At 47.5% G+C, this 25,482-nt stretch overlaps 1 protein-coding gene across 4 annotated transcripts in view; it reads left to right on the top strand.

Annotated features, from left to right (window-relative positions):
- slc9a5 (solute carrier family 9 member A5) overlaps positions 1-25,482 on the top strand; it is a 75,569-nt gene that overhangs the window by 29,460 nt on the left and 20,627 nt on the right. Inside the window, exons 2-9 of one of the 4 annotated variants that reach the window (XM_055900291.1) lie at positions 3,762-3,923; positions 4,065-4,205; positions 8,746-8,763; positions 8,850-8,995; positions 17,745-17,823; positions 18,548-18,725; positions 20,803-21,023; positions 22,492-22,694. In XM_055900291.1, coding sequence (XP_055756266.1) covers positions 3,762-3,923; positions 4,065-4,205; positions 8,746-8,763; positions 8,850-8,995; positions 17,745-17,823; positions 18,548-18,725; positions 20,803-21,023; positions 22,492-22,694 — 1,148 coding nt within the window. Of the gene's footprint in view, positions 1-3,761; positions 3,924-4,064; positions 4,206-7,778; positions 7,797-8,745; positions 8,764-8,831; positions 8,996-17,744; positions 17,824-18,547; positions 18,726-20,802; positions 21,024-22,491; positions 22,695-25,482 lie in introns of all 4 variants that reach the window. The other 3 variants (XM_055900292.1, XM_055900289.1, XM_055900293.1) reach the window with 3 other exon arrangements.

Here is a 25,482-nt window from a genome sequence, read left to right as displayed (position 1 = left end):
CTCATTACGGCCTGATTACTGGTTACCATAGTAACCCCTTACTGTTAGGGAACACCAGGAGGTTTCCATAGTAACCCCTTACTGTTAGGGAACACCAGGTCACACTGTCCACTACATTGAAGTGGTGGGTTCTCTACCTCAGTATCTCAGACACTGTCCACTACATTGAAGGGTTGGGTTCTCTACCTCAGTATCTCAGACACTGTCCACTACATTGAAGGGTTGGGTTCTCTACCTCAGTATCTCAGACACTGTCCACTACATTGAAGGGTTGGGTTCTCTACCTCAGTATCTCAGACACTGTCCACTACATTGAAGGGTTGGGTTCTCTACCTCAGTATCTCAGACACTGTCCACTACATTGAAGGGTTGGGTTCTCTACCTCAGTATCTCAGACACTGTCCACTACATTGAAGGGTTGGGTTCTCTACCTCACAGTATCTCAGACACTGTCCACTACATTGAAGGGTTGGGTTCTCTACCTCAGTATCTCAGACACTGTCCACTACATTGAAGGGTTGGGTTCTCTACCTCAGTATCTCAGACACTGTCCACTACATTGAAGGGTTGGGTTCTCTACCTCAGTATCTCAGACACTGTCCACTACATTGAAGGGTTGGGTTCTCTACCTCAGTATCTCAGACACTGTCCACTACATTGAAGGGTTGGGTTCTCTACCTCAGTATCTCAGACACTGTCCACTACATTGAAGGGTTGGGTTCTCTACCTCACAGTATCTCAGACACTGTCCACTACATTGAAGGGTTGGGTTCTCTACCTCAGTATCTCAGACACTGTCCACTACATTGAAGGGTTGGGTTCTCTATCTCAGTATCTCAGACACTGTCCACTACATTGAAGGGTTGGGTTCTCTACCTCAGTATCTCAGACACTGTCCACTACATTGAAGGGTTGGGTTCTCTACCTCAGTATCTCAGACACTGTCCACTACATTGAAGTGGTGGGTTCTCTACCTCAGTATCTCAGACACTGTCCACTACATTGAAGTGGTGGGTTCTCTACCTCAGTATCTCAGACTTGTTTCATTCCTTTGATTATCTTTTCCATTCTATTTACTGACTGGTTTGTTTCTTGCCCTGCTGTGGCACCACAATGTCTCGTTCAATACAGGCGTCAGCACAAAGCACAGGGATTTAACTCCCCTTCATGCTGTTCAATGTAGTCTGAATACTGGTCCGTGATTAGATTTATAGTTTTAATACTATATAAACCTACGTTATTGGGGACGTTGTATCGAACGTCCACACGGGCAGAGATCACAGTGGCGCAGAGCGCTCAGCGTACCATCTCTCTCCCCAGAGGACACCCTGTGAATTCCATCTCCAAGGGAACCCGCTTCATCAATCGCTCTGTTCAGCTTCTTCTGTTCCTTCTGGAATTGTTTCGTAATGCAGCAGATGGCTGTCTGGGGTCTTGGCGACAGTGATGAGAACAGACTGATAACTGATATACTGTAGCTGATGTGATAGTGTTGACAGTAGTGATGGAACAAGACAACAGACTGATAACTGATATACTGTAGCTGGTGTGATAGTGTTGACAGTAGTGATGGAACAAGAGAACAGACTGGTAACTGATATACTGTAGCTAATGTGATAGTGTTGACAGTAGTGATGGACCAAGAGAACAGACTGGTAACTGATATACTGTAGCTGATGTGATAGTGTTGACAGTAGTGATGGACCAAGAGAACAGACTGGTAACTGATATACTGTAGCTGATGTGATAGTGTTGACAGTAGTGATGGACCAAGAGAACAGACTGGTAACTGATATACTGTAGCTGATGTGATAGTGTTGACAGTAGTGATGGACCAAGAGAACAGACTGGTAACTGATATACTGTAGCTGATGTGATAGTGTTGACAGTAGTGATGGACCAAGACAACAGACTGATATACTGTAGCTGATGTGATAGTGTTGACAGTGGTGATGGAACAAGAGAACAGACTGATATACTGTATCTGATGTGATAGTGTTGACAGTAGTGATGGACCAAGAGAACAGACTGGTAACTGATATACTGTAGCTGATGTGATAGTGTTGACAGTAGTGATGGACCAAGAGAACAGACTGGTAACTGATATACTGTAGCTGATGTGATAGTGTTGACAGTAGTGATGGACCAAGACAACAGACTGATATACTGTAGCTGATGTGATAGTGTTGACAGTGGTGATGGAACAAGAGAACAGACTGATATACTGTAGCTGATGTGATAGTGTTGACAGTAGTGATGGACCAAGATAACAGACTGATAACTGATATACTGTAGCTGATGTGATAGTGTTGACAGTAGTGATGGACCAAGACAACAGACTGATATACTGTAGCTGATGTGATAGTGGTGACAGTAGTGATGGAACAAGATAACAGACTGATAACTGATATACTGTAGCTGATGTGATAGTGGTGACAGTAGTGATGGACCAAGACAACAGACTGATAACTGATATACTGTAGCTGATGTGATAGTGTTGACAATAGTGATGGCGGAAAAAACATACAATGTCTTTGGAAAGTATTCAGACCCCTTGACTTTTTCTACATTTTGTTACGTTACAGCCTTATTCTAAAATTGATAAAATATTTTTTGAAATCAGCAATCTACACACAATACCCCATAATGACATCACAATACCCCATAATGACATCACAATACCCCATAATGACATCACAATACCCCATAATGACATCACAATACCCCATAATGACATCACAATACCCCATAATGACATCACAATACCCCATAATGACAAAGCGAAAACAGGTTTTTAGAAATGTTTGCAAATGTATTAAAAAAAAAAATTCTGAAATACCTTATTTACATAAGTATGGTGCATCCTATTTCCATTGATTATCCTTGAGAGCCTGGTACCATCTGATGTGATTCTGCTGGGCCTGGTACTATCTGATGTGATTCTGCTGGGCCTGGTACCATCTGATGTGATTCTGCTGGGCCTGGTACTATCTGATGTGATTCTGCTGAGCCTGGTACCATCTGATGTGATTCTGCTGGGCCTGGTACCATCTGATGTGATTCTGCTGGGCCTGGTACCATCTGATGTGATTCTGCTGGGCCTGGTACCATCTGATGTGATTCTGCTGGGCCTGGTACCATCTGATGTGATTCTGCTGGGCCTGGTACCATCTGATGTGATTCTGCTGGGCCTGGTACCATCTGATGTGATTCTGCTGGGCCTGGTACCATCTGATGTGATTCTGCTGGGCCTGGTACCACCTGGTGTGATTCTGCTGGGCCTGGTACCATCTGATGTGATTCTGCTGGGCCTGGTACTATCTGATGTGATTCTGCTGGGCCTGGTACCATCTGATGTGATTATGCTGGGCCTGGTACTATCTGATGTGATTCTGCTGGGCCTGGTACTATCTGATGTGATTCTGCTGGGCCTGGTACCATCTGATGTGATTCTGCTGGGCCTGGTACCATCTGATGTGATTATGCTGGGCCTGGTACCATCTAATGTGATTCTGCTGGGCCTGGTACTATTGGATGTATGTTACCTATATGATAGCTATGTTTAAATGTGTCTGTGTTCCTTTCCTGTTCTCTCTCCTCTCCTGTCCCATCCTCTCCTGTCCTCTCCTCTCTCCTCTCCTCTCTCCTCTCTCCTCTCCTGTCTCCTCCTCTCCTCTGTCCTCTCTCCTCTCCTGTCCTCTCTCCTCTCCTGTCCTCTCTCCTCTCCTCTTCTCTGTCCTCTCCTTCCGTCTCCTCTCCAGTGTTCCACTTCTCCCAGCGGTTCACCACGGTGGTTCCAGAGAGCTGTATGTTGATCTTACTGGGCCTGGTACTGGGTGGCATCGTACTGCTGACCAGTAAGAAACAGCTGTATCAGCTAGAGCCCGGCCTCTTCTTCCTCTTCCTCCTGCCCACCATCGTAGGTAGGTGCCTTCTCTCTCTGGGGGGGGGGGGGGGGGGGGATCTCAACTGCATTTCCCACAATTCCTCACAACTTAGCAGGTCATTGTCCCATGTACTCTGTATCCTGTGCATATGACAGATAATCTTTTGATTTGATTTAGGTGACGCCGGGTATTTCATGCCCGCGAGGCTCTTCTTTGACAACCTGGGAACCATCTTACTGTACGCTGTGGTGGGGACTCTCTGGAACGCCTTCTGTACCGGCTTCTGCCTCTACGGGGTCAAACTGATGGGGATCATAGGTGAGTCAAGCTGCTGGGGGGGTCAGAGGTGAGTCAAGCTGCTGGGGGGTCAGAGGTGAGTCAAGCTGCTGGGGGGGTCAGAGGTGAGTCAAACTGCTGGGGGGTCATAGGTGAGTCAAGCTGCTGGGGGGGTCAGAGGTGAGTCAAGCCGCTGGGGGGTCAGAGGTGAGTCAAGCTGCTGGGGGGTCAGAGGTGAGACAAGCTGCTGGGGGGTCAGAGGTGAGTCAAGCTGCTGGGGGGGTCAGAGGTGAGTCAAGCTGCTGGGGGGTCAGAGGTGAGTCAAGCTGCTAGGGGGGGTCAGAGGTGAGTCAAGCTGCTAGGGGGGGTCAGAGGTGAGTCAAGCTGCTGGGGGGGTCAGAGGTGAATCAAGCTGCTGGGGGGGTCAGAGGTGAGTCAAGCTGCTAGGGGGGGTCAGAGGTGAGTCAAGCTGCTGGGGGTCAGAGGGGAGTCAAGCTGCTGGGGGGTCAGAGGTGAGTCAAGCTGCTGGGGGTCAGAGGTGAGTCAAGCTGCTGGGGGGGTCAGAGGTGAGTCAAGCTGCTGGGGGGTCAGAGGTGAGTCAAGCTGCTGGGGGGGTCAGAGGTGAGTCAAGCTGCTGGGGGGTCAGAGGTGAGTCAAGCTGCTGGGGGGTCAGAGGTGAGTCAAGCCGCTGGGGGGTCAGAGGTGAGTCAAGCCGCTGGGGGGTCAGAGGTGAGTCAAGCCGCTGGGGGGGTCAGAGGTGAGTCAAGCTGCTGGGGGGTCAGAGGTGAGTCAAGCCGCTGGGGGGGTCAGAGGTGAGTCAAGCTGCTGGGGGGTCAGAGGTGAGTCAAGCTGCTGGGGGTCAGAGGTGAGTCAAGCCGCTGGGGGTCAGAGGTGCATCAAGCCGCTGGGGGTCAGAGGTGAGTCAAGCCGCTGTTACCCCCGTCCCTCCCACTAATCGGGTAACTTTTACACATTTGTTGTTGTCTGAGGGAAATGCTGTAAACCGAGAGACGTCTAGGTGTTGAGGATTAGAATAAATACTGCTTTGATGTCATACAAGCCAACGACCTATCAGGCCAAATGTCCACTTCACATTTCAGCCTGAAAACTTCACGTCACTTTACAGCGTCAACGTTTATGATGGTTACGTTTGATCTACCGTTACAAGGAGGCCATGTGTGATAGCCTGGGTTGTCCTGAACAGGAAAGGACCCGCCGGACACACACCTGTATACACTCATGACCAATGTTCCCTCTAATGTTTTGGGGCTCTGAGCAATTTTAGGTCTTGTGAGCGGAAACTTGAACGTTGTGAGAATTTTGTGAAACTTCCGGCACGCATTTACAGTAGCCAATAGGCTGTATCCTTACAGTTTAGACAGTACCCAATAGGCTGTATCCTTACAGTTTAGACAGTAGCCAATAGGCTGTATCCTTACAGTTTAGACAGTAGCCAATGGGCTGTACCCTGACAGTTTTAGACAGTAGCCAATAGGCTGTATCCTTACAGTTTAGACAGTAGCCAATAGGCTGTACCCTGACAGTTTAGACAGTAGCCAATAGGCTGTATCCTTACAGTTTAGACAGTAGCCAATAGGCTGTACCCTGACAGTTTAGACAGTAGCCAATAGGCTGTATCCTTACAGGTTTAGACAATAGCCAATAGGCTGTACCCTGATAGTTTTAGACAATAGCCAATAGGCTGTACCCTGATAGTTTTAGACAGTAGCCAATAGGCTGTACCCTGACAGTTTTAGACAGTAGCCAACAGGCTGTACCCTGACAGTTTTAGACAGTAGCCAATAGGCTGTACCCTGACAGTTTTAGACAGTAGCCAATAGGCTGTATCCTGACAGTTTTAGACAGTAGCCAATAGGCTGTACCCTGACAGTTTTAGACAGTAGCCAATAGGCTGTACCCTGACAGTTTAGACAGTAGCCAATAGGCTGTACCCTGATAGTTTTAGACAGTAGCCAATAGGCTGTACCCTGACAGTTTTAGACAGTAGCCAATAGGCTGTACCCTGACAGTTTTAGACAGTAGCCAATAGGCTGTACCCTGACAGGTTTAGACAGTAGCCAATAGGCTGTATCCTGACAGTTTTAGACAGTAGCCAATAGGCTGTACCCTGACAGTTTAGACAGTAGCCAATAGGCTGTACCCTGACAGTTTTAGACAGTAGCCAATAGGCTGTACCCTGACAGTTTTAGACAGTAGCCAATAGGATGTACCCTGACAGTTTTAGACAGTAGCCAATAGGCTGTACCCTGACAGTTTTAGACAGTAGCCAATAGGCTGTACCCTGACAGTTTAGACAGTAGCCAATAGGCTGTACCCTGACAGTTTAGACAGTAGCCAATAGGCTGTATCCTTACAGTTTAGACAGTAGCCAATAGGCTGTACCCTGACAGTTTTAGACAGTAGCCAATAGGCTGTACCCTGACAGTTTTAGACAGTAGCCAATAGGCTGTACCCTGACAGTTTTAGACATTAGCCAATAGGATGTACCCTGACAGTTTCAGACAGTAGCCAATAGGCTGTACCCTGACAGTTTTAGACAGTAGCCAATAGGCTGTACCCTGACAGTTTTAGACAGTAGCCAATAGGCTGTACCCTGACAGTTTTAGACAGTAGCCAATAGGCTGTACCCTGACAGTTTCAGACAGTAGCCAGTAGGCTGTACCCTGACAGTTTTAGACAGTAGCCAATAGGCTGTACCCTGACAGTTTTAGACAGTAGCCAATAGGCTGCACCCTGACAGTTTTAGACAGTAGCCAATAGGCTGTACCCTGACAGTTTTAGACAGTAGCCAATAGGCTGTATCCTTACAGTTTAGACAGTAGCCAATAGGCTGCACCCTGACAGTTTAGACAGTAGCCAATAGGCGGCACCCTGACAGTTTAGACAGTAGCCAATAGGCTGCACCCTGACAGTTTTAGACAGTAGCCAATAGGCTGCACTCTGACAGTTTAGACAGTAGCCAATAGGCTGTATCCTTACAGTTTAGACAGTAGCCAATAGGCTGCACCCTGACAGTTTAGACAGTAGCCAATAGGCTGCACCCTGACAGTTTAGACAGTAGCCAATAGGCTGTACCCTGACAGTTTTAGACAGTAGCCAATAGGCTGTACCCTGACAGTTTTAGACAGTAGCCAATAGGCTGTGCCCTGATAGTTTTAGACAGTAGCCAATAGGCTGTACCCTGACAGTTTTAGACAGTAGCCAATAGGCTGTACCCTGATAGTTTTAGACAGTAGCCAATAGGCTGTACCCTGACAGTTTTAGACAGTAGCCAATAGGCTGTACCCTGACAGTTTTAGACAGTAGCCAATAGGCTGTACCCTGACAGTTTTAGACAGTAGCCAATAGGCTGTACCCTGATAGTTTTAGACAGTAGCCAATAGGCTGTACCCTGACAGTTTTAGACAGTAGCCAATAGGCTGTATCCTTACAGTTTAGACAGTAGCCAATAGGCTGTACCCTGACAGTTTAGACAGTAGCCAATAGGCTGTACCCTGACAGTTTTAGACAGTAGCCAATAGGCTGTACCCTGACAGTTTAGACAGTAGCCAATAGGCTGCACCCTGACAGTTTTATGTGTCTCTGTGTGTCCAGACCAGAAGGTTCAGGCGGGTCTGATGTGTCTCTGTGTGTCCAGACCAGAAGGTTCAGGCAGGTCTGATGTGTCTCTGTGTGTCCAGACCAGAAGGTTCAGGCAGGTCTGATGTGTCTCTGTGTGTTCAGACCAGAAGGTGCAGGCAGGTCTGATGTGTCTCTGTGTTCAGACCAGAAGGTTCAGGCAGGTCTGATGTGTCTCTGTGTGTCCAGACCAGAAGGTTCAGGCAGGTCTGATGTGTCTCTGTGTGTCCAGACCAGAAGGTTCAGGCAGGTCTGATGTGTCTCTGTGTGTCCAGACCAGAAGGTTCAGGCAGGTCTGATGTGTCTCTGTGTGTCCAGACCAGAAGGTTCAGGCAGGTCTGATGTGTCTCTGTTCAGGCTGGTCTGATGTGTCTCTGTGTGTCCAGACCAGAAGGTTCAGGCAGGTCTGATGTGTCTCTGTGTGTCCAGACCAGAAGGTTCAGGCAGGTCTGATGTGTCTCTGTGTTTCCAGACCAGAAGGTTCAGGTAGGTCTGATGTGTCTCTGTGTGTCCAGACCAGAAGGTTCAGGCGGGTCTGATGTGTCTCTGTGTGTCCAGACCAGAAGGTTCAGGCAGGTCTGATGTGTCTCTGTGTGTCCAGACCAGAAGGTTCCTCCAGGTCTGATGTGTCTCTGTGTGTCCAGACCAGAAGGTTCAGGCAGGTCTGATGTGTCTCTGTGTGTTCAGACCAGAAGGTGCAGGCAGGTCTGATGTGTCTCTGTGTGTCCAGACCAGAAGGTTCAGGCAGGTCTGATGTGTCTCTGTGTGTTCAGACCAGAAGGTGCAGGCAGGTCTGATGTGTCTCTGTGTGTCCAGACCAGAAGGTTCAGGCTGGTCTGATGTGTCTCTGTGTTCAGACCAGAAGGTTCAGGCAGGTCTGATGTGTCTCTGTGTGTCCAGACCAGAAGGTTCAGGCAGGTCTGATGTGTCTCTGTGTGTCCAGACCAGAAGGTTCAGGCGGGTCTGATGTGCCTCTGTGTGTCCAGACCAGAAGGTTCAGGCAGGTCTGATGTGTCTCTGTGTGTCCAGACCAGAAGGTTCAGGCAGGTCTGATGGAGTTCCTGTTGTTTGGAGCGTTGATCTCTGCGGTGGACCCAGTAGCCGTGCTGGCCGTGTTCGAGGAGGTCCACGTCAACGAGACTCTCTTCATCATCGTCTTCGGAGAGTCCCTGCTTAACGACGCCGTCACCGTGGTGAGTCACCTGTAACTCGGAGGACACACACACACACACACACACACACACACACACACACACACACACACACACACACACACACACACACACACACACACACACACACACACACCTTACTAACACACACACACACACACACACACACACACACACACACACACACACACACACACACACACACACACACACACACACACACACACACACACACACACATACACACCTTACTAACTGACACACGCACACACACACACACCTTACTAACTGACACACACACACACACACACACACACACACCTCACTAGCTGACACACACACCTCACTAACTAACACACACACACACACACACACACACACACACACACACACACACACACACACACACACACACACACACACACACACACACACACACACCTCACTAACTGACACACACCTCACTAACTGACACACACACACCTCACCAACTGACACACACACACACATACACACACCTCACTAACTGACACACATGCATTCATACACACACACCTCACTAACTAACACACACACACGCGCGTGCGCGCGCTGACTCACGTTCAAACAGCAACAGACCAACTGACACTCTGGTTGATTCCTCCTGCTGGGAAACGAGGGTTTTACAGACAGGTAACCATAGAGACAGGGACGCTTTGAAGGTCAGAGGGGGGGGGGGCTGGAGAGAGGGGGGAGGGGGCGGGAGAGAGGGGGGGGGGGGCTGGTGAGAGGGGGGGGGGGGGTTTGGAGAGAGGGGGGAGGGGGCTGGAGAGAGGGGGGAGGGGGCTGGAGAGAGGGGGGGGGGGGGGCTGGTGAGAGGGGGGGGGGGCTGGAGAGAGGGGGGGGGGGCTGGAGAGAGGGGGGAGGGGGCTGGAGAGAGGGGGGGGGGGCTGGAGAGAGCCGCTGGACAGTCTCAATCTGCACCCTAGTCCCTATTTAGTGCCCTACTTTTAGACCAGGGCCCATCTTTTGACCTATGGGCTCTGGTCTAAAGTAGGGCACTATGTGCCATTTGGGACACGACCATTGAGGCACACCTGGAGTTCTGAAGGGGAGTGGAGAGGGTCAGGGGGGGGGGGCTGACCTGGCTCATTGTAGCCTCGCCATCACATCTCTACACCAGACACACACACACACACACACACACACACACACACACACACACACACACACACACACACACACACACACACACACACACACACACACACACATGCTGTGGTCAGGTTCTGTTGAGTTGTCCAGACTGGCTGATAAATCTTATAAATTAATAAGTCAAAGGCTGACTGGCTGATAAATCTTATAAATGAACATGGATAAGACAGAGTGTGTCTCTCTCTCTGTCTCTGTCTCTCTCTCTGTGTCTGTCTCTCTGTCTCTCTCTGTCAATTCAATTCAATTAAATTCAAGGGGCTTTATTGGCATGGGAAACATGTGTTAACATTGCCAAAGCAAGTGAGGTAGATATTATACAAAAGTGAAATAAACAATACAAATGAACAGTAAACATTACACATACAGAAGTTTCAAAACAATAAAGACATTACAAATGTCATATTATATATATACAGTGTTGTAACAATGTACAAATGGTTAAAGCACACAAGTTAAAATAAATAAGCATAAATATGGGTTGTATTTACAATGGTGTTTGTTCTTCACTGGTTGCCCTTTTCTTGTGGCAACAGGTCACACATCTTGCTGCTGTGATGGCACACTGTGGAATTTCTCCCAGTAGATATGGGAGTTTATCAAAATTGGATTTGTTTTCAAATTCTTTGTGGATCTGTGTAATCTGAGGGAAATATGTCTCTCTAATATGGTCATACATTGGGCAGGAGGTTAGGAAGTGCAGCTCAGTTTCCACCTCATTTTGTGGGCAGTGTGCACATAGCCTGTCTTCTCTTGAGAGCCATGTCTGCCTACGGCGGCCTTTCTCAATAGCAAGGCTATGCTCACTGAGTCTGTACATAGTCAAAGCTTTCCTTAAGTTTGGGTCAGTCACAGTGGTCAGGTATTCTGCCACTGTGTACTCTCTGTTTAGGGCCAAATAGCATTCTAGTTTGCTCTGTTTTCTTGTTAATTCTTTCCAATGTGTCAAGTAATTATCTTTTTGTTTTCTCATGATTTGGTTGGGTCTAATTGTGTTGTTGTCCTGGGGCTCTGTGGGGTCTGTTTGTGTTTGTGAACAGAGCCTCAAGACCAGCTTGCTTAGGGGACTCTTCTCCAGGGAATTGCCTCCTGTTAGGTGGCAATGTCCCCCTCTCTTCTCTCTCTCTCTGTCCCCCTCTCTTCTCTCTCTCTCTGTCCCCCCTCTCCCCTCTCTCTCTGTCCCCCTCTCCCCTCTCTCTCTGTCCCCCTCTCATCTCTCTCTCTGTCCCCCTCTCTTCTCTCTCTCTGTCCCCCCTTCTCATTTCTCTGTTTGTCCCCCTCTCTTCTCTCTCTCTCTGTCCCCCCTCTCTTCTCTCTCTCTCTGTCCCCCCTCTCATCTCTCTCTCTGTCCCCCCTCTCTTCTCTCTCTCTGTCCCCCTCTCTTCTCTCTCTCTGCCCCCCCTTCTCATTTCTCTGTTTGTCCCCCTCTCTTCTCTCTCTCTCTGTCCCCCCTCTCATCTCTCTCTCTGTCCCCCTCTCTTCTCTCTCTCTGTCCCCCCTCTCTTCTCTCTCTCTCTCTCTGTCCCCCCTCTCCCCTCTCTCTCTGTCCCCCTCTCTTCTCTCTCTCTGTCCCCCCTTCTCATTTCTCTGTTTGTCCCCCTCTCTTCTCTCTCTCTGTCCCCCCTCTCCCCTCTCTCTCTGTCCCCCTCTCTTCTCTCTCTCTGTCCCCCCTTCTCATTTCTCTGTTTGTCCCCCTCTCTTCTCTCTCTCTCTGTCCCCCCTTCTCATTTCTCTGTTTGTCCCCCTCTCCCCTCTCTCTCTGTCCCCCTCTCTTCTCTCTCTCTGCCCCCCCTTCTCATTTCTCTGTTTGTCCCTAGCCAACCCACTAAACCCGCCACAACAAGCTCCTTTTGTTTATATGACCTGTGACCTTAAATTTGGTAAAGTACCCGGGATTTAGAGAGCGATCACGATTTACCCTCTGACGATCACGCCCAGCAGCCCTTATTAAAACACACCTCACAACTCTATATAGAGCATCAACGCATGCTTACAGCAGCCTTCCACTGAGCTCCGTGAATACCCTGGTCATCTGAAGAGGGATTCACACAGCTCCGTGAATACCCTGGTCATCTGAAGAGGGATTCACACAGCTCCGTGAATACCCTGGTCATCTGAAGAGGGATTCACACAGCTCCGTGAATACCCTGGTCATCTGAGGAGGGATTCACACAGCTCCGTGAATACCCTGGTCAACTGAAGAGGAGGGATTCACACAGCTCCATGAATACCCTGGTCATCTGAAGAGTGATTCACAGAGCTCCGTGAATACCCTGATCATCTGAAGAGGAGAGATTCACACAGCTCCATGAATACCCTGGTCATCTGAAGAGGAGGGATTCACACAGCTCCATGAATACCCTGGTCATCTGAAGAGTGATTCACAGAGCTCCGTGAATACCCTGGTCATCTGAAGAGGAGGGATTCATACAGCATCATGAATACCCTGGTCATCTGAAGAGGAGGGATTCACACAGCTCCATGAATACCCTGGTCAACTGAAGAGGAGGGATTTACACAGCTCCATGAATACTCTGGTCATCTGAAGAGGAGGGATTCATACAGCACCATGAATACCCTGGTCATCTGAAGAGGAGGGATTCACACAGCGCCATGAATACCCTGGTCAACTGAAGAGGAGGGATTCACACAGCTCCATTAATACCCTGGTCAACTGAAGAGGAGGGATTCACACAGCTCCATGAATACCCTGGTGAACTGAAGAGGAGGGATTCACACAGCTCCATGAATACCCTGGTCATCTGAAGAGGGATTCACACAGCTCCATGAATACCCTGGTCAACTGAAGAGGAGGGATTTACACATTAGGAGGCAGGTAGCTTAGCGGTTAGAGCGTTGAGCCAGTGACTGAAAGGTCGCTAGTTCGAATCCCCAAGCCGACAAAGTGTAAAACCTGTCCATGTGCCACCACAAGGCACTTCCAGGGTTGATAATGTCTGACCCTGTCCGTGACCCCGCTCTCTGAGGGTGTCTCAGGAGGAGTTGGGATATGGAGACCCTGTCCGTATAAAAAACACTTTCCCAAATTCACACATGTATTAATACACCGTTGTAAATGTGTGATATAGGACAGGTACTATATACAGCCACCTAATGATGGTGGACCTGGGCTTTGTGCTGCCCTCCTGGGCTCTGTGCTGCCCTCCTGGACTCTGTGCTGCCCTCCTGGGCTCTGTGCTGCCCTCCTGGACTCTGTGCTGCCCTCCTGGGCTCTGTGCTGCCCTCTTGGACTCTGTGCTGCCCTTCTGGGCTCTGTGCTGCCCTCCTGGACTCTGTGCTGCCCTCCTGGGCTCTGTGTTGCCCTCCTGGGCTCTGTGCTGCCCTCCTGGGCTCTGTGCTGCCCTCCTGGGCTCTGTGCTGCCCTCCTGGCCTCTGCTCTCCTGGCCTCTGTGCTGCCCTCCTGGACTCTGTGCTGCTCTCCTGGACTCTGTGCTGCCCTCCTGGACTCTGTGCTGCCCTCCTGGGCTCTGTGCTGCCCTCCTGGGCTCTGCCCTCCTGGGCTCTGTGCTGCCCTCCTGGGCTCTGTGCTGCCCTCCTGGGCTCTGTGCTGCCCTCCTGGGCTCTGTGCTGCCCTCCTGGACTCTGTGCTGCCCTCCTGGGCTCTGCCCTCCTGGACTCTGTGCTGCCCTCCTGGACTCTGTGCTGCCCTCCTGGACTCTGCCCTCCTGGACTCTGTGCTGCCCTCCTGGGCTCTGTGCTGCCCCCCTGGACTCTGTGCTGCCCTCCTGGACTCTGTGCTGCCCTCCTGGGCTCTGCCCTCCTGGACTCTGTGCTGCTCTCCTGGACTCTGTGCTGCCCTCCTGGGCTCTGCCCTCCTGGACTCTGTGCTGCTCTCCTGGACTCTGTGCTGCCCTCCTGGGCTCTGTGCTGCCCTCCTGGACTCTGTGCTGCCCTCCTGGACTCTGTGCTGCCCTCCTGGGATCTGCCCTCCTGGGCTCTGTGCTGCCCTCCTGGACTCTGTGCTGCCCTCCTGGACTCAGTGCTGCCCTCCTGGACTCTGCCCTCCTGGACTCTGTGCTGCCCTCCTGGGCTCTGTGCTGCCCTCCTGGACTCTGTGCTGCCCTCCTGGACTCTGTGCTGCCCTCCTGGGCTCTGTGCTGCCCTCCTGGGCTCTGCCCTCCTGGACTCTGTGCTGCCCTCCTGGACTCTGTGCTGCCCTCCTGGACTCTGTGCTGCCCTCCTGGGCTCTGCCCTCCTGGACTCTGTGCTGCCCTCCTGGGCTCTGCCCTCCTGGACTCTGTGCTGCCCTCCTGGACTCTGTGCTGCCCTCCTGGGCTCTGTGCTGCCCTCCTGGGCTCTGCCCTCCTGGACTCTGTGCTGCCCTCCTGGACTCTGTGCTGCCCTCCTGGGCTCTGCCCTCCTGGACTCTGTGTGTGCTGCCCGTTTCCCTCCCTCCCAGGTCTGGTTATCCGTACTCCGTTTCCCTCCCTCCCAGGTCTGGTTAATCGTACTCCGTTTCCCTCCCTCCCAGGTCTGGTTAACCGTACTCCGTTTCCCTCCCTCCCAGGTCTGGTTATCCGTACTCCGTTTCCCTCCCTCCCAGGTCTGGTTATCCGTACTCCGTTTCCCTCCCTCCCAGGTCTGGTTAATCGTACTCCGTTTCCCTCCCTCCCAGGTCTGGTTAACCGTACTCCGTTTCCCTCCCTCCCAGGTCTGGTTATCCGTACTCCGTTTCCCTCCCTCCCAGGTCTGGTTAACCGTACTCCGTTTCCCTCCCTCCCAGGTCTGGTTATCCGTACTCCGTTTCCCTCCCTCCCAGGTCTGGTTATCCGTACTCCGTTTCCCTCCCTCCCAGGTCTGGTTAATCGTACTCCGTTTCCCTCCCTCCCAGGTCTGGTTAACCGTACTCCGTTTCCCTCCCAGGTCTGGTTAACCATACTCCGTTTCCCTCCCTCCCAGGTCTGGTTATCCGTACTCCGTTTCCCTCCCTCCCAGGTCTGGTTAGCCGTACTCCGTTTCCCTCCCTCCCAGGTCTGGTTATCCGTACTCCGTTTCCCTCCCTCCCAGGTCTGGTTAACCGTACTCCGTTTCCCTCCCTCCCAGGTCTGGTTATCCGTACTCCGTTTCCCTCCCTCCCAGGTCTGGTTATCCGTACTCCGTTTCCCTCCCTCCCAGGTCTGGTTAACCGTACTCCGTTTCCCTCCCTCCCAGGTCTGGTTAACCATACTCCGTTTCCCTCCCTCCCAGGTCTGGTTAACCGTACTCCGTTTCCCTCCCTCCCAGGTCTGGTTAACCGTACTCCGTTTCCCTCCCTCCCAGGTCTGGTTAACCGTACTCCGTTTCCCTCCCTCCCAGGTCTGGTTATCCGTACTCCGTTTCCCTCCCTCCCAGGTCTGGTTAACCGTACTCCGTTTCCCTCCCTCCCAGGTCTGGTTAACCATACTCCGTTTCCCTCCCTCCCAGGTCTGGTTAACCGTACTCCGTTTCCCTCCCTCCCAGGTCTGGTTATCCGTACTCCGTTTCCCTCCCTCCCAGGTCTGGTTAACCGTACTCCGTTTCCCTCCCTCCCAGGTCTGGTTATCCGTACTCCGTTTCCCTCCCTCCCAGGTCTGGTTAACCGTACTCCGTTTCCCTCCCTCCCAGGTCTGGTTATCCGTACTCCGTTTCCCTCCCTCCCAGGTCTCAAGCTCAGGCTTATTTGATTAGAAACCTAAGCGGCTTTTCTCTAAGGGGTTTTGTCGGAGTCGACCGTTAGACGCGTTAGAAAGGCCAGTTACGTTGTGAACACAGTAACATTCTAGTGTTTAAAACACTTTTTAAAAACCCCTCTCTCATATCTCTTTGTTCTCTGGTGTATCAACCCAACAGAACCGACTTGTTGTCATTCGGGTCTCTTTAAAGTTTTAACTCACAGAACTGTTTCTATGGTCTTTAACTCTTTCGGTCCCAGTGAGATGTGAAGTTAACACCGTCACGCGGAGAGTAGGACCTTTGCACCCTAAAAGGAACCCTATTCACTTTTTTTTAAGTGCACTACTTTTGACCTGAAGTAGTGCCCTGATTTGAGAATAGGGTGCTATTTGGGATCTAACCGTAGGATTTCAGGCCCTCTGCTTGTACAGTGTTGCTACCACGCTTTGTGAGAAGAGAAACCCAGCTGTATGTTGGTTTACAGGAAGATTAAACTGCAGGAGAGCCAAGCGCTGACGCCAACCACTGTCGTCTGTATGGATCAACCGGTTCAGATTAGGAGTGTTGATTCTAGATCCTAGGCTGAACTGATCCTAGATCAGCCCTTGTACTCTGAGATGCTGTGCAGCTCGTGGTGAGGATTGCAGGTTGGGGAGTCTTTCTCTGTAATAGATCTAAACTGATCCTAGATCAGCCCTTGTACTCTGAGACGCTGTGCAGCCCGTGGTGAGGATTGCAGGTTGGGGAGTCTTTCTCTGTAATAGATCTAAACTGATCCTAGATCAGCCCTTGTACTCTGAGACGCTGTGCAGCTCGTGGTGAGGATTGCATGTTGGGAGACGTAGGATGGATTTAACGTTTTCAGATAGACTTACAGGTTCCCTCATCGTTCTGTTCTGCAGCTACCTTCTGTCTGTTCCTGGTCTGTTTCTCCACAGCGACTGTGTGTTAATAGTGAATCAGGGTTATAACCAACCCCAGGCCTTTAATAGTGGATCAGGGATATAACCAACTCCAGGCATTTAATAGTGGATCAGGGTTATAACCAACCCCAGGCCTTTAATAGTGGATCAGGGTTATAACCAACTCCAGGCCTTTAATAGTGGATCAGGGTTATGACCAACCCCAGGCCTTTAATAGTGGATCAGGGTTATAACCAACCCCAGGCCTTTAATAGTGGATCAGGGTTATAACCAACCCCAGGCGTTTAATAGTGGATCAGGGTTATAACCAACCCCTTTAATAGTGGATCAGGGTTATAACCAACCCCTTTAATAGTGGATCAGGGTTATAACCAACCCCTTTAATAGTGGATCAGGGTTATAACCAACCCCTTTAATAGTGGATCAGGGTTATAACCAACCCCAGGCCTTTAATAGTGGATCAGGGTTATAACCAACCCCAGGCCTTTAATAGTGGATCAGGGTTATAACTACCCCAGGCCTTTAATAGTGGATCAGGGTTATAACCAACCCCAGGCCTTTAATAGTGGATCAGGGTTATAACCAACCCCAGGCCTTTAATAGTGGATCAGGGTTATAACCAACCCCTTTAATAGTGGATCAGGGTTATAACCAACCCCAGGCCTTTAATAGTGGATCAGGGTTATAACCAACCCCTTTAATAGTGGATCAGGGTTATAACCAACCCCAGGCCTTTAATAGTGGATCAGGGTTATAACCAACCCCAGGCCTTTAATAGTGGATCAGGGTTATAACCAACCCCAGGCCTTTAATAGTGGATCAGGGTTATATCCAACCCCAGGCCTTTAATAGTGGATCAGGGTTATAACCAACCCCATGCCTGCAGCACTGCAGTGTGCTGTGCACTACCAATAAGTAGCACCCACCTGTACAGAGAACGCATTGTGTTATGGAGAGAGTTACGAAGACAATCTATTGACGTTGTAATGTCTCCTTATCTGCAGGTGTTGTATAAGGTGTACATGTCCTTCGTGGAGGTGGGCCCTGAGAATGTTCAGACAGCTGACTATTTCAAAGGAGTGGGTGAGGATGTGTTCTGGTGTTAGCTATAGTCTGTGTTAGCTATAGTCTGCGTTAGCTATAGTCTGTGTTAGCTGTAGTCTGTGTTAGCTGTAGTCTGTGTTAGCTGTAGTCTATGTTAGCTATAGTGTGTGTTAGCTATAGTTTATTTACACATACACTATGCTCTGCATAGCCACTATGAGACTCTCTCCTGATTTCCTGTCTCTGAACCTAAAGACTATCCCACTTCCCCTGTGCCTCCCCTCTTCCTCCTCCCCTCTCCCTCCACCCTTCCTCTCTTTCCCTCCACCCTTCCTCTCTTTCCCTCCACCCTTCCCCCTCCTCCCCATCTTCCTCCACCCCCCCCCCTCCTCCTCTCTACTCCTCCTCCCTGTCTCCCTCCCCCTCCTCCCCCTCCTCCTCCTCCCCTCTCCTCTTCCTCCCTGTCTCCCTCCTCCCCCTCCTCCTCCTCCCCATCTCCGTCCTCCCTCCTTTCCCTCCTCCTACCCCTCCTCCAACGCCTCCTCCCCTCTCCTCTTCCTCCCTGTCTCCCTCCTCCCTTCCTCCTCCCCCTCCTCCTCCCCATCTCCGTCCTCCTCCTCCTCCCCATCTCCGTCCTCCCTCCTTTCCCTCCTCCTCCTCCCCTCTCCTCTTCCTCCCTGTCTCCCTCCACCCTTCCTCCTCTCCCTCCTCCTCCTCCCTCCTCCTCCTCCCCATCTCCGTCCTCCCTCCTCCTCCTCCTCAGCCTCCTTCCTCATCGTCAGTATTGGGGGGACCGTGGTGGGTCTGATCTTTGCTGCTCTCCTAGCCTTCATCACACGTTTCACCAAGAAGGTCCGCATCATTGAGCCTCTCTTGGTGTTCCTCATGGTCTACCTGGCCTACCTCACCGCTGAACTCTTCTCTCTGTCCGCCATCTTGTCGTGAGTACATCTTCAGGGTGTGTTATAGAAATCACCACAGACAATGTGATGGTCTGCACTCAATAATATGTTGCAGAAGGCTCGTGTATTTTCTTCTATGTATGTTTTATTCTGCTGTCATTAGGTTGGGTGTGTGTGTGTGTGTGTGTGTGTGTGTGTGTGTGTGTGTGTGTGTGTGTGTGTGTGTGTGTGTGTGTGTGTGTGTGTGTGTGTGTGTGTGTGTATGTTTCAATATAAACACCTCCACAGGACCTATCTTCCCTATAGACCGACATTAAAATACAACCAACATGCAAAACAATACAGTTGTAAACATGTAATAGTTTTTTGTTTCATCACTGATGCTACGTGTCAGTGTGAATCACGTCTCATATCTCCCCCTTCATAACATTACAGTTGCTATAGCTAACAGGCTAACAGGCTAACATGCTAACAGGCTAACATGCTAACAGGCTAACAGGCTATGTGTTTGTAGACGGACTGAGGTGAATGAACCTACAGCAGCCAAGGTGATAATGGCTGGGGTCATTGTACAGCTAACAGGCTAACAGGCTATGTGTTAGTAGATGGACTGAGGTGATAATGGCTGGGGTCATTGTACAGCTAACAGGCTATGTGTTAGTAGAAGGACTGAGGTGATAATGGCTGGGGTCATTGTACAGCTAACAGGCTAACAGGCTATGTGTTAGTAGATGGACTGAGGTGATAATGGCTGGGGTCATTGTACAACTAACAGGCTATGTGTTAGTAGAGGGACTGACGTGATAATGGCTGGGGTCATTGTACAGCTAATAGGCTATGTGTTAGTAGAGGGACTGAGGTGATAATGGCTGGGGTCATTGTACAGCTAACAGGCTATGTGTTAGTAGAAGGACTGAGGTGATAATGGGGTCATTGTACAGCTAACAGGCTATGTGTTAGTAGAAGGACTGAGGTGATAATGGCTGGGGTCATTGTACAGCTAACAGGCTAACAGGCTATGTGTTAGTAGACGGACTGAGGTGATAATGGCTGGGGTCATTTTGGCTTGTTTTGCTGTTCTCCAAATAGCATTTGAAAAAGGTTTTAAATTGTATAGAAACGCAGTAAATGAGCTTCAACTTTTTTTTTTTTATTCCCTCCCCCCTTCTTCCGGACTTCACTCAAACTCGATCCCTGGTTAGGTCCCAGGGCCCAGATTCTCTAAACCTTCTTCAGAAGAAATGTCTTCTTAACTGCCATTTCTTTTCTCTTAACTATAGAGACTTAAGAAGAAAGTTAAGCAAAGTTATTATTCCTCAAAAAGGATTATGGGAAATTATCTTGCGCTATTTTCTTATGTTTCTCCTTTAGCAAAAAAGTTACGAAATTATATTCTTTTAAAAAAAAAGTTTGTGTGAAATGTTTTTAAATTCCAAGATATCTAAACCCATTGTTTTAAACTCAATGCAGTGAGAGAAAACAGCTCGTGAAAATCAGTTGAATCTAATTCACTCACAAAACTTCATCTGACAGTTTCAGTATTGATTATTTTTAAACCCCAAAAACAGTCATCTCAGTTGGAAATATGCTAACATGATATGCCGTTGCTAGGTAAATAGCTAGCTAAATCGGTTGCCTGGCAACAAACATCTTAAAGAAGATACGTAAGAAGATATTTGAGGAGTTTGTAAGAAAATCATAAAAATCTTAAGATATTGTTGACGAATTGCACTAACGGACTATCTTATGAACATGAACTTCTTAATTTTTTTGCGTTTTAAGAAGTGTTTTGTAAATCTGGACCCTGGTACTCTCCTGCCCTCTCTCTCTCTCCATCTCTCTCTCTCTCTCTCTCTCTCTCTCTCTCTCTCTCTCTCTCTCTCTCTCTCTCTCTCTCTCTCTCTCTCTCTCTCTCTCTCTCTCTCTCTCCATCTCCCTCGCTTTCTCTCTCTCTCTCTCTCTCTCTCTCTCTCTCTCTCTCTCTCTCTCCATCTCCCTCTCTCCATCTCCCTCGCTTTCTCTTTCTCTCTCTCTCTCTCTCTCTCGCTCTCTCTCTCTCTCTCTCTCTCTCTCTCTCTCTCTCTCTCTCTCTCTCTCTCTCTCTCTCCGCCTTCAGAATGACGTTCTGTGGTATCGGCTGTAACAAGTACGTGGAGGCCAACATATCCCAGAAGTCTCGTACCACGGTGAAGTACACGATGAAAACCCTGGCCAGCATCGCCGAAACCATCATCTTCATCTTCCTGGGCATCTCCGCCGTGGACAAGTCTAAGTGGGCCTGGGACACAGGACTCATCTCCTGTACGCTCATCTTCATCTTCGTCTTCAGGGCCCTGGGTAGGTGTGCCGCCTTATTGATTCTGTACCCATGTAACGGATGTGAAATGGCTAGCTAGTTAGCGGTGGTACGCGCTAATAGCCTTTCAATAGGTGACGTCACTTGCTCTGAGACCTTGAAGTAGTGGTTCCCCTTGCTCTGCAAGGGCCACGGCTTTTGTGGAGCGATGGGTAACGATGCTTCGTGGGTGACTGTTGTCTGTGTGCAGAGGGTCCCTGGTTCGCGCCCGGGTCGGGGCGAGGGGACGCACTAAAGTTATACTGTTACACCCAGCGTTGTTACTCCACACGTAGCTGAGGGTGAATATCAATAATGTACCGCTATGTATCAGGGATTGCAGCCCCCTGGGTAAGAGTGGACCTACGCACACCACAAAGAAAGGAGCACTTCTCTGGCCTTACTGTGGATTTATTTGACCAACATTCTTGTCTGAAAGAGTCTTTCGTCAGGGTGCTTGTCTGGAAGAGTCTTTCGTCAGGGTGCTTGTCTGAACGAGCCTTTCGTCAGGGTGCTTGTCTGAACGAGCCTTTCGTCAGGGTGCTTGTCTGAACGAGCCTTTCGTCAGGGTGCTTGTCTGGAAGAGTCTTTCATCAGGGTGCTTGTCTGAACGAGCCTTTCGTCAGGGTGCTTGTCTGGAAGAGTCTTTCGTCAGGGTGCTTGTCTGAAAGAGCCTTTCGTCAGGGTGCTTGTCTGAAAGAGTCTTTCGTCAGGGTGCTTGTCTGGAAGAGTCTTTTGTCAGGGTGCTTGTCTGGAAGAGTCTTTCGTCAGGGTGCTTGTCTGAACGAGCCTTTCGTCAGGGTGCTTGTCTGGAAGAGTCTTTCGTCAGGGTGCTTGTCTGAACGAGCCTTTCGTCTGGGTGCTTGTCTGAACGAGCCTTTCGTCAGGGTGCTTGTCTGGAAGAGTCTTTCGTCAGGGTGCTTGTCTGAACGAGCCTTTCGTCAGGGTGCTTGTCTGGAAGAGCCTTTCGTCAGGGTGCTTGTCTGGAAGAGACTTTCGTCAGGGTGCTTGTCTGGAAGAGTCTTTCGTCAGGGTGCTTGTCTGAATGAGTCTTTCGTCAGGGTGCTTGTCTGAAGAGCCTTTCGACAGGGTGCTTGTCTGAACGAGCCTTTCGTCAGGGTGCTTGTCTGAAGAGCCTTTCGTCAGGGTGCTTGTCTGAAGAGCGTTTGTCAGGGTGCTTGCTCTACACACAGATACTGAACAGAGTCTTGAGCCTCCAGTGTGTTTTATCAGTGACTTGGCCCCGCTATACAACATTTAATGCCAAACAGAGATAGATGATAAAATAATCACTCTTTCAATTAACTCCAAAAGTGTCTGAATATCTCTTGCCCTTTATCAATAATCAAGATGGTACTCTGTACTCAATGAGTCTGAGAATGTATTGTCATGACTTCATTTATATTGTGGGGGGGGGGGGGTAAATAATATACTGTAGCTGATCAATTCTCTGTCTCTGATCTCTTTCAGGTGTGGTCATGCAGACCTGGGTGTTGAACTGGTTCCGCCTCGTCCCATTGGACAAGATCGACCAGGTGGTGATGTCGTATGGTGGCCTGCGAGGGGCGGTGGCGTTTGCCTTGGTGGTGCTGCTGGATGCAGAACATGTCCCTGCTAAAGACTACTTCGTGGCCACTACCATCATAGTGGTCTTCTTCACTGTCATGTTCCAGGTAAAAGATTTACTAGAGATATTTTAATACTAGAGATATTTTAATACTAGAGATATTTTATACTAGAGATATTTTATACTAGAGATATTTTATACTAGAGATATTTTAATACTAGAGATATTTTAATACTAGATATATTTTAATACTAGAGATATTTTAATACTAGAGATATTTTAATACTAGAGATATTTTAATACTAGAGATATTTTAATACTAGATATATTTTAATACTAGAGATATTTTAATACTAGAGATATTTTAATACTAGAGATATTTTATACTAGAGATATTTTAATACTAGAGATATTTTAATACTAGAGATATTTTATACTAGAGATATTTTATACTAGAGATAATTTAATACTAGAGATATTTTAATACTAGAGATATTTTAATACTAGAGATATTTTATACTAGATATATTTTATACTAGAGATATTTAATACTAGAGATATTTTAATACTAGAGATATTTTATACTAGAGATATTTTAATACTAGAGATATTTTAATACTAGAGATATTTTAATACTATAGATATTTTATACTATAGATATTTTAATACTAGAGATATTTTAATACTAGAGAGATTTAATACTAGAGATATTTTAATACTAGAGATATTTTAATACTAGATATATTTTAATACTAGAGATATTTTAATACTAGAGATATTTTAATACTAGAGATATTTTAATACTAGAGATATTTTATACTAGAGATATTTTAATACTAGAGATATTTTAATACTAGAGATATTTTATACTAGAGATATTTTATACTAGAGATATTTTATACTAGAGATAATTTAATACTAGAGATATTTTAATACTAGAGATATTTTAATACTAGAGATATTTTATACTAGAGATATTTTAATACTGAGATATTTTAATACTAGAAATATTTTAATACTAGAGATATTTTAATACTAGAGATATTTTATACTAGATATATTTATACTAGAGATATTTTATACTAGAGATATTTTATACTAGAGATATTTTAATACTAGAGATATTTTAATTCTAGAGATATTTTAATACTAGAGATATTTTATACTAGAGATATTTTAATACTAGAGATATTTTAATACTAGAGATATTTTAATACTAGATATATTTTAATACTAGAGATATTTTATACTAGAGATATTTTAGTACTAGATATATTTTAATACTAGATATATTTTAATACTAGATATAGTTTATACTAGAGATATTTTAATACTAGAGATATTTTATACTAGAGATATTTTAATACTGAGATATTTTAATACTAGAAATATTTTAATACTAGATATATTTTAATACTAGAGATATTTTAATACTAGAGATATTTTAATACTAGAGATATTTTATACTAGAGATATTTTAATACTAGACGATGCCTCACGCTACAGAAACAGGAGATGGACTAGTGTAGTGATACTGGATAGTGTGTGATAGTGGATGATGTGTGATAGTGGATGATGTGTGGTAGTGGATAATGTGTGGTAGTGGATGATGTGTGATAGTGGATAATGTGTGATAGTGGATGATGTGATAGTGGATAATGTGTGGTAGTGTATGATGTGTGGTAGTGTATAATGTGTGGTAGTGGATAATGTGTGATAGTGGATAATGTGAGGTAGTGGATAATGTGTGATAGTGGATAATGTGAGGTTGTGGATCATGTGAGGTAGTGGATAATGTGTGGTAGTGGATAATGTGTGGTAGTGGATAATGTGTGGTAGTGGATAATGTGTGGTAGTGGATAATGTGTGATAGTGGATAATGTGTGGTAGTGGATCATGTGAGTTAGTGGATGATGTGTGGTAGTGGATAATGTGAGGTAGTGGATAATGTGTGGTAGTGGATCATGTGTGATAGTGGATCATGTGTGATAGTGGATAATGCGAGGTAGTGGATAATGTGTGGTAGTGGATAATGTGTGATAGTGGATAATGTGTGGTAGTGGATAATGTGAGGTAGTGGATAATGTGTGGTAGTGGATAATGTGAGGTGGTGGATAATGTGTGATAGTGGATAATGTGTGGTAGTGGATAATGTGTGGTAGTGGATAATGTGTTGTAGTGGATAATGTGATGTAGTGTATAATGTGTGATAGTGGATCATGTGTGGTAGTGGATAATGTGTGGTAGTGTATGATGTGTGGTAGTGGATCATGTGTGATAGTGGATCATGTGTGATACTGGATAATGTGAGATAGTGGATAATGTGTGATCGTGGATAGTGGATAATGTGTGGTAGTGGATAATGTGTGGTAGTGGATAATGCATGATAGTGGATAATGTGGATAGTGGATAATGTATGATAGTGGATAATGCATGATAGTGGATAATGTGATAGTGGATGATGTGATAGTGGATAATGTGAGGTAGTGGATAATGTGTGATAGTGGATAATGTGTGATAGTGGATAATGCATGATAGTGTATAATGTGATAGTGGGTGATAATGCATGATAGTGGATAATGTGATAGTGGGTGATAATGCATGATAGTGGATAATGTGATAGTGGATGATGTGATAGTGGATAATGTGTGATAGTGGATAATGCATGATAGTGGATAATGTGATAGTGGGTGATAATGTATGGTAGTGGATAATGCATGATAGTGGATAATGCATGATAGTGGATACTGTGATAGTGGATGATAATGTATGATAGTGGATAATGTGAGGTAGTGGATGATATGATGTGTGATAGTGGATAATGTGTGATAGTGGATGATGTGAGGTAGTGGATAATGCATGATATTGGATGATGTAATAGTGGATGATAATGT

Source organism: Salvelinus fontinalis, chromosome 35, assembly GCF_029448725.1.
Source record: "Salvelinus fontinalis isolate EN_2023a chromosome 35, ASM2944872v1, whole genome shotgun sequence".
In the NCBI taxonomy this organism is placed as follows: Eukaryota; Metazoa; Chordata; class Actinopteri; order Salmoniformes; family Salmonidae; genus Salvelinus; species Salvelinus fontinalis.
The sequence above is the reverse complement of the archived record's forward strand: the minus strand, read 5'-3'. Positions and strand labels throughout refer to the sequence as shown.